Source organism: Centroberyx affinis, unplaced genomic scaffold, assembly GCF_046629955.1.
Source record: "Centroberyx affinis isolate AG114_WGS23_722 - 3 ecotype Tasmania unplaced genomic scaffold, CSIRO-AGI_Caff_v1 ptg000169l_1, whole genome shotgun sequence".
NCBI lineage: Eukaryota > Metazoa > Chordata > Actinopteri > Beryciformes > Berycidae > Centroberyx > Centroberyx affinis.
In genome coordinates, this window is record NW_027278866.1 from 21289 (window position 1) to 34823 (window position 13535).

The 13535-nt window shown below is 42.3% G+C and overlaps 2 protein-coding genes across 2 annotated transcripts; one reads left to right on the forward strand and one right to left on the reverse strand.

Moving 5' to 3' along the window:
* Window positions 1-284: 284 nt before the first annotated feature.
* Window positions 285-3178, reverse strand: LOC139656771 (phytanoyl-CoA hydroxylase-interacting protein). The gene is made up of 4 exons (XM_071534395.1): window positions 3002-3178; window positions 1406-1580; window positions 930-1047; window positions 285-831 (listed from the first exon to the last, which is right to left on the reverse strand). Exons 1-4 carry the CDS (start codon window positions 3176-3178, stop codon window positions 285-287), a joined length of 1017 nt encoding a protein of 338 aa, XP_071390496.1.
* Window positions 3179-8170: 4992 nt separating this feature from the next.
* Window positions 8171-13216, forward strand: polr3d (polymerase (RNA) III (DNA directed) polypeptide D). The gene is made up of 9 exons (XM_071534373.1): window positions 8171-8303; window positions 9975-10143; window positions 10735-10778; window positions 10867-11024; window positions 11222-11346; window positions 11441-11600; window positions 11719-11966; window positions 12074-12226; window positions 12647-13216. Exons 2-9 carry the CDS (start codon window positions 9982-9984, stop codon window positions 12761-12763), a joined length of 1167 nt encoding a protein of 388 aa, XP_071390474.1. The 5' UTR covers window positions 8171-8303; window positions 9975-9981; the 3' UTR covers window positions 12764-13216.
* The last annotated feature ends 319 nt before the right edge of the window (window positions 13217-13535 follow it).

A 13535-nucleotide genomic window follows, 5' to 3' on the forward strand; every position in this document is an offset into this window, starting at 1 on the left:
TCCAAGGGGCATGGATTGGACATTTAATTCCAGCTGCGATCATGATGATTAATGGAGTTCTGTAAAACACATTGTAAACATCATCTATTTTATACTCACTACTCTAGTCCAGGCAGGAGGGAAGAGGGGAAGCAGCATGCACACACCCGGTGAGGTGGGCTGTACCCGCTGTGTTCACAGTTACACAAGATGGGTTTCAACTGTTTCGCTGTATTTGTCTGAGTTGCTCAACAGAGTGCCTTTCAACATTAGAGATACACACTCACTCTCCCATGTCGGCTCCCTCAGCGGCCCACGCTGATGTTGCACACCTTGCAGCTAGGGTCTTTCTTGGCGTTGGCTGTGGTCAGACTCATCAGCTGGTGGTGCCCGCTGATCTGCTCCACGGTGCCCTGGTCCAGATGGAGAGGCTCTGTGAACAGCACCTCCAGGATGACGTCACTGGCGTGGCAGAACAGAGGCTCCTCCCCCGGCCTCTGGGAGGCGGTGTATGTCAGGAAGGGGTTGGAGGCCAAGTCCAGCATGGGGAGCCGGGTGCGACAGAAGCTGTCTCCCTCCGAGCCGACGGGGGCCAGCACCAGCACCACATAGTGGTAGGCCGTGTACATACAGTAGAAGTCTGCGAAATACAGGGAGGTGTTGGGGTTCAGCAGGTGTCCGGCTGGGATCTGGAAACGCAGGGGGCCGTAGGGGGAGTCTTTGGGAGGGAGGCCTGTGTCAAACTCTGTGTTGCAGCTGAGGAAGACTCCGTGCAGTTTGCCATTAATGGGAGAACCGTGACTCCCGCTGCTGTCTTTTAGGGCTGGGCGCATCGCCCCTCCACATTCATTTCTAGTCCAAGAGACGAGGAGGAAAAGAGCATTGCTGTTAACTGTTGGTCTGGTTTTTGGTTTACAATAGATAACTGAATGAATGCAGGCAGCACTGACCTGACATGATGGAAGTACTCTCCGTGCTGGTTGCGATAAAACACAGAGAATTTCAGCAATCTCCCTGCAGAGCCCTTGGCCTTATCAAGAAGCTGCTGGAGGTGGTCCATGGCGTAGTCTGCAAAGTTTATAGGACTTGTATTATAATTCCAGAAGCCAATTCTGCTGTGCAGCTCATTATGCAGAACAATAAGAACAACAAATGGGGCTGTCAAATCTAAAACACTAGGTGCAAACACATGGATATACTCAGGACAAATATTGGTACTACACTCTACACTGCGTTTTGAATGCTGATGACTGCCTGGTGCTGAAATGCATTTGTTTTTGGCCACTGTTGTGCACTGAGGAGCATTAAAACATACTTTTAATGCTCTTTTTAATGCTACTTAGTTTCCTTTTGTCTCTTAACTTGCTTTGGCTTTACTGTATAAATGACCGGTGTTACATTAGCTGTCAGTTATGGTATGTCATACCCCCAGTGCAGAACTCCACCACTTGGCTCCACTCTGACACCAGGTAATCACCGTCTGGCTGTCGGACAGCAGTTTGGACAGCAACGCAGTACTCCTTTCGTGGGCTCAGGAACCAGTGTCCCCGCACTGCCATGGGAAGAGGCACAGCCTTGGCCACCAGCTTGGTTGGCACATCCTGCAGGACGAAGCAGGTAGGAAATGATGTCTGTTCACAGCAGTCAGGTAATGGCACAATTAGGTGATACAGCACATATTCATCAAGATGTTTGATCATAATGGACAGGATGCAAGGTTTTAACAGGCTGCTGTATAGGCTATGTTTTAGAGAAAGTGTTTCATTTGCAAAATGTAAATGCAAATTAAGTCAAGCATTTTCCTCCATAAACTTTGCCTTATCAGCAGGATATTCCATTTCAAGCCCAAGCTGCAGTAACTAGGATACACCTAATCAAATCAGTGGCTTTGTTTTGGCCAAGGCCTCTAAGAAGCACAGCTAATTACTACAAGCTCAGAGGGCCATATATCCATGGCAACATCGCTGATGCAAGTTTGTTTGTGTCACTTTGTATATCAGAGACAGACAACACGTCTTCCATTCAAGAACAATACAATCCTTCCCCTGTATTGACAGCATAAAGGCGTCAGATGTTTTCAGCTTCTGAATAACAGAGGCAATAATAAGCCATAATTACAGTCAGTATCTGTCAATATGAAAACCCAAGGGAGATGGTAAATTTATACTTTAGCTACTGACTCAGAAATGATTGGCTGAATAGAAAGAAAAAAACACTTTAATGATGATAACTCTATTACTTTATGGACAGATAAATCACAAAATCCTGTATTCAACCCATTTAAAGGAAAAATTGTATTTGGATTTCTTGCTTCATGTAATAAATCTCTGTCAAAACTGAACTTTTCATTTAGGAATATTTGGATAAATAAAGCTTAAAACATCTGTATATCATTGTGAATATATCGTAATGCTACATATGTTCAGATAAATCCAATTGCAAATTGTCTCTTTTTTTCCGCATTAATTGCCATTAGCCATTAGTTAAATTAAATAAAATAAGAAAAAGATTTTGTAAAATAATGAATATGAAACCTGTTCTGTGCTGTAGCTATATTTGTCAGTTTTTGTCCATTCTAGTGGGAAACAATGTATTGGGTGAGTGAGTCACTGGCCTGAAGCTGTTGACTATGCACATTTCCCATGTTGCCTGTATTTGAAGTGACTGAAAGGGCGCTAGCACTATTCTCTGAGTTCAGGCTAATGCACAATAGTGTCAGATACACTTATCATGAGGCAGTAAGGCTCATCTGTTCACCCAGCTAGACCTGTGCAAAACACACTCTGCTGTCTCATTTAAACAATCCCTCAAAAGGTCAGACAAGAAGGACGTGTTATCAGATCGTGTTTTGCAAGGCAGATTTTTTTCAGCAGCAGAACAACACAGAATGATGTGAAGCTGGAACATGAACCCAGACAGCAGGAGGCAGACCGCTGGGAGGAAAGACAGATGAACGTTACGTTTGGGGCGAGAGGAGTGGGGTAGGTGCATGAGGTCGTGGAGCACTTTCAGTTTGTCAGACCCTGTGTTTAAAGCGGTTGGGATCCCTGCTCTCCTTGCGGCTCAGGTCTATGAAGAAGTGCGTGACCCTGGCCGTGTCCTCGGGCGTCATGTCCCACATGATGCGGAAGGAGTCGCAGGTCACCTCACAGATCTGGATATTGCACGGGGTGGACAGAGGGGCGTCCGTGTCTGCCATGTCTGTCATCTGCCATCAAACCAAGAGATGAAAGGGGATGGTGAGACTCAATGGTAATCTGGGACCATCATTACAGTGCTGGAGAATGGCAACATCTGTTCAGGGAGATTAAATTGTATCGGACAGTGTTCACAGTGAGCCGCAGAGTGGAAACTGCAGAACAGTTCTGAAGCGCCACGGCTGAATACACCTCAGACAGTATCCAATTAACCTTTGGTGAAGGGACGTGTGTTTGGCCACATCGTGTCCCAGCTCTTTATTTGCTGCCCTTCTCCCTTCTTCCCTCCTCCCCTATTTCTTACCCTCCACTGACATTTTCCATCCCAAAACAAACAACTCAGTACTATGCTCCCAGCCAAGTGACTGGCCTCTGCGTTCCCTGTGCATTTCATAATCCACCTACAACAGTCTCCTGGCAACCACGCATCTGAGGGCTCTCTCTCGCTGAATCGGTTGACAAAAATCTCTCGCTCTTCATCTGTGATTCCAAAGGAAGGGGTCACAAACAAAAAACGCCACCGCACTCCTCAGCAGCAATGCTAAATTGAAAGTAACTTTTTTTTTGTTTTTTTTAAACCGCTTCTGCCTTAATTAAAGCTTTTCACTAAAAGCACATGAGTTTTGAAACAGCTGAGCAAGTGAACCGTTTGCGGCTCGAGGGAAATCGTCCAGCAGTTTTTACAGCGTTTGGGCAGAAACAGGGAAGGTTTAAATATGTGTCAGCAGCAGGTGATGTATGATCATATTTATTTAGTTGCCCATCAGAGCCATTGGATCCAGGCCGGTGCACGCAGCCTTGAGGACCAGGGTGTAATCTGTGGGTCAGCTTATGGTGTTTGATTATCTGTCACCTTCCCTCTCCTAAATTGATGGTCTCTCTCATGTCTCTTGTAGTGTGTGAACAATGGTAATCTTCTTTTGCCCTGAGACTATGTGCACATCAATTCCCCCCACAGTTTGCTTGTGATTTTCATCCTCCCTGAGTTTCTTACTGCAATTGTCTCCTCCAGTATTGCTTAAAGGTCTAATAAAGCTCTAGCTCCCCCCCCCCCCCATCTGGATCTATGCCCTATTTCTCTTGAATTCCAGTGTCCCAACAGCGGCAGCACAACACATGGCATATTTCCCTTATTGCAAGCCCACTCACATTGAGCGTATGCTAAATCAGTGAGATGCCTAAAAATACACTCCTAGCAAATTACAATTAGCACAAACAATAATTAGGTGCTCATGTTGTTGTTTGCGTGATGTTGCATCACACATGGATGAAGGTGCCTGGTGCTGTGCTGCTGTCTGGGTGTGCGAGGTTTCTTAAGGTGTTCTCCTCCAGCCCACAGTGTGATGGACAGGCTGCAGCAGCTCATTAAAGCCTGTGAACTGTGAAATGTGTGCGCCAGCTCGATCACGCCGGGGCCAAGGGAGAGAGCTGTGGCGTCGCGCACGTGTGTTTCCACGGGTCTGTTTCCCAGCTGCTGTTCTCATTTCCGAGACAGAATTTGGGGCAAGAGGAGATTCTCACAGGACAGCCATCAAAGCCCCCTCTCTCTGCATGTTCTACTTTTAGATAGAGTACATGTTCACATGCAAGTTTCTATATCATTTACATATCAGTCCCATTGCCTTCAATTATAAATCAGTCGGTCTAATTCTCTCTGATGCGACACTAGTTTTGATAGCTAATTGCTCCAAATCAGGCAACTGGGTCTCAAGAAAATAAATATAAAAATTTTTATTAATGGAGCTAGCCTAAATCATCATTATGATGATGATTCATATCCGTGACATTTAGCTGGAAGAGTAATTTGTTTCTGTGTGCATGAGCTGTAATGCGCTCAGTTAAAATATTCTTATATCAGCTGGAATACAAACAGAAACGTTGTCATCTCTGTGAGACAGTATCATGAGGGAAGCTGCTGCATTCATGCATATGGAGTAGGGCACAGAACACAACTCTGTAGTTCAAAGACCTTCTTTTTCTGCCAGAACAGAGAAGAATGGGTTGGGCAAAGTCACACCGTTTGTGCAGTGGGGTGGCAGATAATATAACACGTGTAATAATTCAGTCAGTTGAGCCAGGGTGATGAAGCACTGGCACGCTTTTCTGTGTGCATTCTGTTATGTAAAGGAAATGTAATGGCTATCACACATTATCAAATAAATCAGAAACATTGTGTGACTATCACAATATTACATTCCATCCCTATTCACAATAACATTTATATTTACATTCAGGAGGAATGAGCATCATATTTACTGCATGAACCGGTCAATGCTATGAAATATCTAAAAAAAAATCTCATGTTAAATGGCAGAAACAACACATTAATGTTCTAAACGTGATCATTGGTGGGACATAATAATAATCTGACTGAAGATGGCAGTACACCTCAAGTTATGCATAGATGCATGTGCACACCAACAGAAAAACATGATCTCCCCAACACAAATAAAACTCATGCATTTAAACAGCCCAAGTACACATCTGACTTAGATTATTAAACGATTATTAGATGCCTCTACAACTTCATATATTGAAAGTATTTTCTGAGCACTTCAGGCATTTATAAGCAGGCTGATTACAAGTGAGCGTAAAAGAATTGCTTACTTGTATGAGGTTGAAAAGTGTGATGGGAGAAGATGAGTGGTGCTGAAATCTACTGTCTTCCTCTTCCCTTTGCACTTGCCTCTTCTACTGCAGTCGATGATAGATCCCCTAGGAAAAACGATTAGGAGGTGAAACGAACACACAGCTTCCTCTCTCCCACTCCTCTCTCCCGCTCTCTTTCTGTCTCTCTCTTTCTCTCTCTCTCTCTCTCTCTCTCTCTCTCTCTCCCTCCCTCCCTCTCTCTCTCTGTGTCACACAAACACTCTAACCCCCCTCCCCCCTCCCAATCTCATTTTTGCTCTGGGCTCAGAGGATGATGTTTACTTGACTCCTATGCAGCCATACAGAATGGATTAAAATCTAGAAGGAGGAAAAATGGGAGCTTTCCAACTGAAGTGCCACCATGGTGAGCCACTCAGTCACCCACATCAGCATCATGCTCTTTATAAACACACACACACACACACACATATCACTGGCCAATATTCCTGTCCCACGACAAAGGATCCACACACATTCTGCTATAGGCGGCTCATGAGTGAGATGGCATTTAGCTGCTTCTATAAATGTCACTTGTTAGTTATAGTGATGGACGGGGAGGAGGGCTTAGAAAAAATGTAGATATGAGCCATTTTATACACATTCACATAGCTCTATTCAAATGAAGGGCTGCTATGAGAGATCTCCCAGTAAATGACATAGAGCGCCATCAAGAACTCAAAAAATATACATGTGCCAACTGTTCTGCCATATGGGCTCACTCCACAGGGCATCCCCCCCAGCCCATCCGGAGACAAGGGATGCTATTGTATAAGTCCACACTAAGCAGATTTCTACTGGCATTAATTGTTAAAGAGATGTGTTTTTACTGGTCCAACCTGATGTACAAATGAAACCATTTCATTAGGATTCCATTAGAGATTAAGAAAATAAATCACGATAGACCCTTTTCAGATTAGTGTCTATAATCTGCTGCTGAAAACAATGCATATAGGCACAGTATAAAGACAGATATGTAACAAGGGACAAAGTGATACCTGGTAATTTGCAGCATTTTTACAGTAAATTCATCATATTTGTACAAAAATGTGACAAAGACACATCACCATGATTCTGCAGACTGTGCAAGGTATTGCAGAACCTAATTTATTCTGAGCCAGCATAGCTAAGTGATACCCTCAAAGTGTAATTAAATTGCAATCATCCATCATTAGTCATGCCATGACAGGCACAAGGTCGAGATAAAAGTGGGAGCAGGTTCCCACGTTGACTTGATAGGACATTAGCACCATTTCTCAGGGTTTGCTTTTGCTATTTGCAATCATGTAGCCTATAATACAGCGAGAAATGAGAACCTGGAGCTACATATCAGTTTATATCACCATGTAATGTGAAATGGGAGGCAGCAGCGTAATTGCAGCATTATTACACAAACATGCATTATAACATATCTTACTGCTCCCCTGTCAGCTCATTCAAACGGAAGCCATTCATTTTTATTTCTTTATTTATTTGGACTATATCCATTTTGACTATGGGAATTTTAAAGTATGACTGAATGGAAACATCACCTTTTTCTAGCTTTCTTATTCCACCATAACTCAAAATATCGGTTCTTTTACAAATGTAATATTCCTATAATATTCCTATATGGATTTATCATGTGTCTGTGGTACTCAATGCTGAGTTTAGACTGATTTTAATTCTTTATGGTATTTTGTTTTTATCTGCTATGGTGTAACTGTAATATTCCTATAGGGACTAGGGAATATAGGAACTACAGTATATAGGGGCAATGTTCCTTCCTATAGGGAATATAGGAATATTTTTACTGTAATATTTGTACAGTGCCCTTCTGAAATTCTTTATAGGTTTGCTGTAGTTCTTGTTCGTGAGGGTTGAAGTGGGAAAACAAATCTTTTGCAGATTTTAAGTACATTTGAAACAGTATATTGTGATAGGCTGTATACCTAGGCAGGCTACTAATCCCTGAAATGCTTTATCAATTAGAGGGTGAAGACATATTTCAAACCATTTAATTTTGTTTTGGTGGCGGTGGGCCCTTTGTTAAAATCTGGAATATGGATTGGGCCTTTATGAGACACAGCAATGCTTGTCCATTTATAAATTGTGAAGTTGAAGTATAATGCGAAGAAGAAGAAGAAGAAGAAGAAGAAGAATATAAAAGTAGAAAGAAAAAGAAGGATAGTGCTTTAACAATCAAATAAATGCAAACATCATGCTCATATGATAAAAAATAAAACAATAAAACAGAGGATAAAAGATTAGAGACATCACATTGCATTTTAACCGATTTGAAAACGTATGCTAGTTTTCTGCGCACACTTGATCCATGTGAATACAGGCGGTGAGGTCACCCCGGAAGTGTCATGGCGCCGTGCAGCATGCAGTGTCAGAGATAGCAGTGTCCCACAACAAGCAGTGATTTCAACACTTTCTAATGATTGTTCTAACAACATTGGACTCATTATCTAATTTTAATATCTGAGGAATCGTAAGGTAAATATCTGGGAAGCATTTGTTTGTCCAAAGTTTTTCTTTCGACACTGTTACCGTTAGCTGTCCTTGTCTTCGTGTTGTGATAGGGCCATGTGTGTTGAGGCTTTGCTGTGTTGTTGACACACAGGATTAAATATAAAGAGCCGTGCCAGTCACATTAAAATCAACATTTTAATGGTCATTTGGCTGGTACACTTAAGATGGCTGCCATAGTTTTTTTTGTCATGTCACTGATATTTACACATTGCTCTAATGCACGAGACTCGGAAAGCTGGTACGTTATAGGACACACAGGTACTGGGGAACATTTTGAGTTCCAAGCAATGTTCACAAACACGAGAAAAGTCCTATTTAGTGATGAGGCTATCAATATGCGACGAGAGCCGTCTTGGGTGTATCGAGAACACTGCATGGATGTTTCATTTAAAGTGTTTCTAATCGTTATATACTATGACAAAACTAAAATAAGGCCCTTGTGAATGATGGATGGCTGTATTTTTGTCAAATCGGCCACATCACTTTTATTTGCATTGGTCACATGGTGTGACATCATCATAAGATAAGATAGAACTTGATTAATCCCCTTGGGGAAATTCAGTAGTGTCACAAGTAAAACCTTAGAGGAAAAAAAGCCAATATTCTTTACATTATTACACTTTCTAAATACTGTTCTAAACATAAAATAAAAAAAATATTGGTGGCTGACTGCTTGGATACCCGCATTGGACATTAGAAAGTTAATGAAAGAGGTTAAGCTGGCTGAAACTGAGGTTGATTGACCTAAAAACTAGTTGATGTTGCAGTGCTATTTCCATAAGTTGACTTATTGTTACAAGTTTGCATGTCACATTATCACCTTTTGCAGGTGACAAGGCAGGAAATGTTACAAAATCTGTCAAAACAATTAAACCATTACAGCTGTTTCTGGACATGACACTCTAATGTCAGTTGTGATTATTATTTGTCACTGAATAAAGTCCTTGCAGCCAAGAAAAAAACTGATAGTTAGGGACCGGCCGGCTCTTCTGCTGGTCCCTTTTGTTTTTCTACGTATTTGTCGTCGTCGTCTTCTTCAAAGCTGCCTTCGCTGCAACCCATCTAGTCAATTATGAAGTCAGTGGACTCTGTTTATGGTAAAAACCTTAAAACTAATTCAAGCTATGTATTCCCACATATTACATTCAACATCTTCAGGCCCTCTTCAGACCATCTTCAGACCCTCTTTGTTAAACAATCTACAAGGTTTTTACATTTTTCAAAAATTGAGCCCACAGTGTATGTAAATGCTTGACTGTAAGTGGTACTGTACACGGCCACTGTAAATTCTTGCATAATAAAAGGCAGGTGAATGCAGTTAACTAACTGGTAGGATAGAAAACCAGCAATGCTCTGGGCCCTGAGGACCAGGATGGAGAGCCACTGTTGTGCCCCTGGTGGCTGCATTTGTAAATTTTTAAGAACATTCACTCTTGGTTGGGGAACAACCACGAGTCCAGCCACCTCTCAGCTGGCTCAGTGAATTCATGACTTGCCATTTGGCACCAAAGGCTGCGAGATTGAATCCATGGTGGTGCTGCAGAAACATGAATCTCATGCACCAATGCTAGCTGTGATTTGACCAGAGATGTGACTTCTGATGTTTCAAGGTGTTCGTTTTGCCTCATGTCTCAGGTTCAGGATGGCAGACTCGGGCTCTGGTGACTCCAGCGGTCAGCGCCTGCCGGCCCCCGGAGGGAGCGGTAGGGGGCTACTGACGGGCCGCCGGCCGTCAGCTGCCATCTCTCCTGGCCGCCTCCCCACAATGCGCTCTAGAGACCTCACCTTGGGAGGGGTGAAGAAGGTAACGCACCATCCCCATAAGAAATCAGATTATATTTGATTCTGTATGCAGTCATAGATCACCTTTGGCTGCTGTGATCTGATAGAAGTTTAATGAAATACTCTACAAAAGCGTCTAGCAGATCATCAGGGTAGGTCGCCAATAGGAGCAGTTTGCTCCTATTCAGCTTTTACATGTTCTTTGCTGTGTGCAGAGTTGCTCAATATTGAATATATCAAATTAAAAAACTGTAGTAAAAACTGCCTAGCATTGCACTATTACAAAGAATTCTAGAGGAAACATTGCCCAATAAATTTTGAAATGCACAGTAAACCCTTCAATAACGGGAACAGTGGTAGAGAGGAGTGTTGCACAAACAGGAACTTATATGCACCTAGAAATGTTGTTTAGTTTTCTAAGATTCAGGAAACATTTTCTGATTGAATGGCCACACCCAAAGCCAAGAGGGCACAAACTCTTTAGCCAGAAGACTAGTGTCATCTATAACCATATACTGAGTAAATTATATGTATTGCATTCTGAGATTACTGGTTAATGTTTTTAATGCTAATGTTTTTACTTCATTTGTCTTTTTTTTTGTTTTTTTTTCAGAAAACATTTGCTCCCAACATTATCGGCCGAAAAGCCAAAGAAGAGTAAGTTCAGTTGACTATAATAGAAGAAGATGTCTGAGACAATAGATTTAGCTCTGTATTTGACCAATAACTATGTCTTTCATGACAGAACAAAAGTTGAGAGTGGGCAAAGGAGAGACAGGAAGGATGCAGAGCGGGGTGGCCGAGGTCAGAGAGATAGAGGCCGGGGCCGGGGCCGCCCAGAGATTATCCAGTCCCACTCTATCTTTGAACAGGGACCTGCAGACATGATGATGAAAAAGAGAGGTAAGAGTCAGCCTAACCATATTCAACTGGCTAACCAGTAACCCTGTACTGGTGCCATGGTTGATGTTTTTAACTAATTAATAATACAGTCTACATTAGGAGTGTATAGTTCTAAGCAATGTGATGAGGTTAGCAAGTAGGCTCTATTTATGAGTGCCTCTTATCGTAGTTCATGTGTACTGTTATTATGTGTACAGGTACCTATGAAGGTGAGAGAGATGCCCCAAGTATGGGTCCCTCACCTATCATCAATATTAAAAAGGAGAAGAGAGAGACAGAGGAAGAAACCAAAGAGATCCTGCGCAAGCTGGAACGAGACAATGTGAGTCCCTTGGTATCTGTCATACTATCTTTATTAAGTAGCTTGAATTTATCTGTATTCATGCATGTCACTTTTCTTTCTTTCTTTCTTACAGTTTATAGATGATCCTTATTTGAGGAGTGAAGAGAGAAGCTGCCCTGTCCAGCTTCCCCTTGCTGTATCAGGATGGGGATTCAAGGAGGAATTTAGTGATGCTGCTCTTAAAATTGAGAAGGTGGAGGAAGACGGTGAAGCTATGGAACCTGCAGTTGAAGGTAACAACCGCTCCCACTCACCCCTCTTTCCTCTAACATGCAAGCTAGCTTTCTACATAGTTGTTCTCCCAGAACAGCACAAGGAATAGTTTAATCAGATGTGTATTGGTCCTCTCAGTTAAACAGGAGCCAGAGGAAGCAGAGATAAAGAAGTCGGAGGCTACTTTCAGGCCTCCTCCGCTTCCCGAGCCTGATGTTCTGCCCGAGCTTCTGCATAGGTGGAGCCTGAGCAAAGGGGAGGAGCTGTTCTTCATGCAGCTGCCCGACTCACTGCCCGGCCAGCCCCCCACCAGAGAGGCCCGGCCCGTGAAGACAGAGGTGCAGTCAGAGGACGGACAGTCCGTGCTACTGAAAACAGAATCTCAGGTAGATACGGCGTCTTGTCGTCTGTGAGTCTCAGATATATTCAGTGGTGTGTAGTGTGTATGTTCATGAGATTATGTGTGTTAAAAAAGTGTGTTAATGTGTAACAGGAAGAGCAGGTTGAGGATAACAACTGCAGTCTGAATGACCTGCGGGAGGGGCTTGTAGGGAAGATGCTGGTGCGGAAGTCTGGCCGCGTGCAGCTCATACTGGGACATGTGACACTTGATGTGTCGCTGGGAACGTCCTGCGCTTTCCTCCAGGTGTGATAGCAATATATATCCATCTGTGTCTGTCTGTCTCTACGTGTCTGTCTCCATGTCTCTATATTTTTGTTTTATTTTGTTTATTTTGCATTATTTAGGATCTCCATTAGTTATTACCACAGTAGCAACTATTCTTCCTGGGGTCCACACAAAAGACAAGACAAGACATTCAAACATCACATAATGGACAATCCACAATATCAACAAAACAAAATGAAATAAAAATAAGAGAAAAAAAAAAAAGTTCTCTCACATTCATATTGTCACCTCAACAGTAAATGGTCTCTATATCTGTCTCTGTATTTCTGTCTATATTTCTGTGTTGATTTGTTTCTCTCTGTGTCTCTCTATCAGCCCACTGCTCTATTTTGTAAAGGTTTTCTGACATGCTCTACCTCCTCCCCTTTCTTTTCTCAGGAACTGGTGTCAATTGGGACAGAAGGCCGAACGGGTGATTTGACTGTATTAGGACACATAAAACACAAAATGGTTTGCTCCCCAGACTTTGAGGCTCTCCTGGAGAGCAACACTTGATGGTCATTAGAGCAGGGGAGGACGAGCCTCCTTTCTGGTCTCGAGTCTGACAGCTGGATTCGGTGGGTTGTAGTGTATAATTTTGGAGATCCCGCACAGTGACAAGCCATTCACTGTTACTGTGGACTGTCCCAAGGGATCCTGACATCCAAACCAAGTGTGGAGGCTGTGGATTGCGCTTCTGTATCTTCTGTATAGTTTCTTGAGAGTGGCTATAATAAGATATTGATATATTCATTTGAAACGAGACTTTGTTTACATTTTTTTTTTTTAGGATTATTTTCTTCTTGTGGAATAGACATTTGAGGTTGAAGATTTCATCAAAGCTTCAATGGTGTGCCAAAATTAGTTATTGTTTCCTTTTCTCTATCTCTCTGGAATGATGTCTGCAATGTAAAGACACTTGAAAGCACTGTCCACTGATGTAAATGTGTGAATAAATTAGATTTTTGTTATCCCAATGCATGTTCTTGTCAAATACTTTAACGACTTCCTTGAAAATGCTCATTCAGAATCCAAAGAACAACATGTGCATAAGGAAATTGAACTGGTTAATTGGTGTTGACGCATTGCAAGACAGTTACACAAGTTGACAATAGGGAAAACAAAAGTTTTTCTTAAAATATAATGTACTTTAGTCTTTATGTATATATATATATATATATATACATACATATATATTGATGGTTTGCTAGTACTTACAATATGTGTTTTGCTTGGCAACCACAGTGCATTGCAACGTAAAAAAATTGTGTTCTTAATTTAATTTACC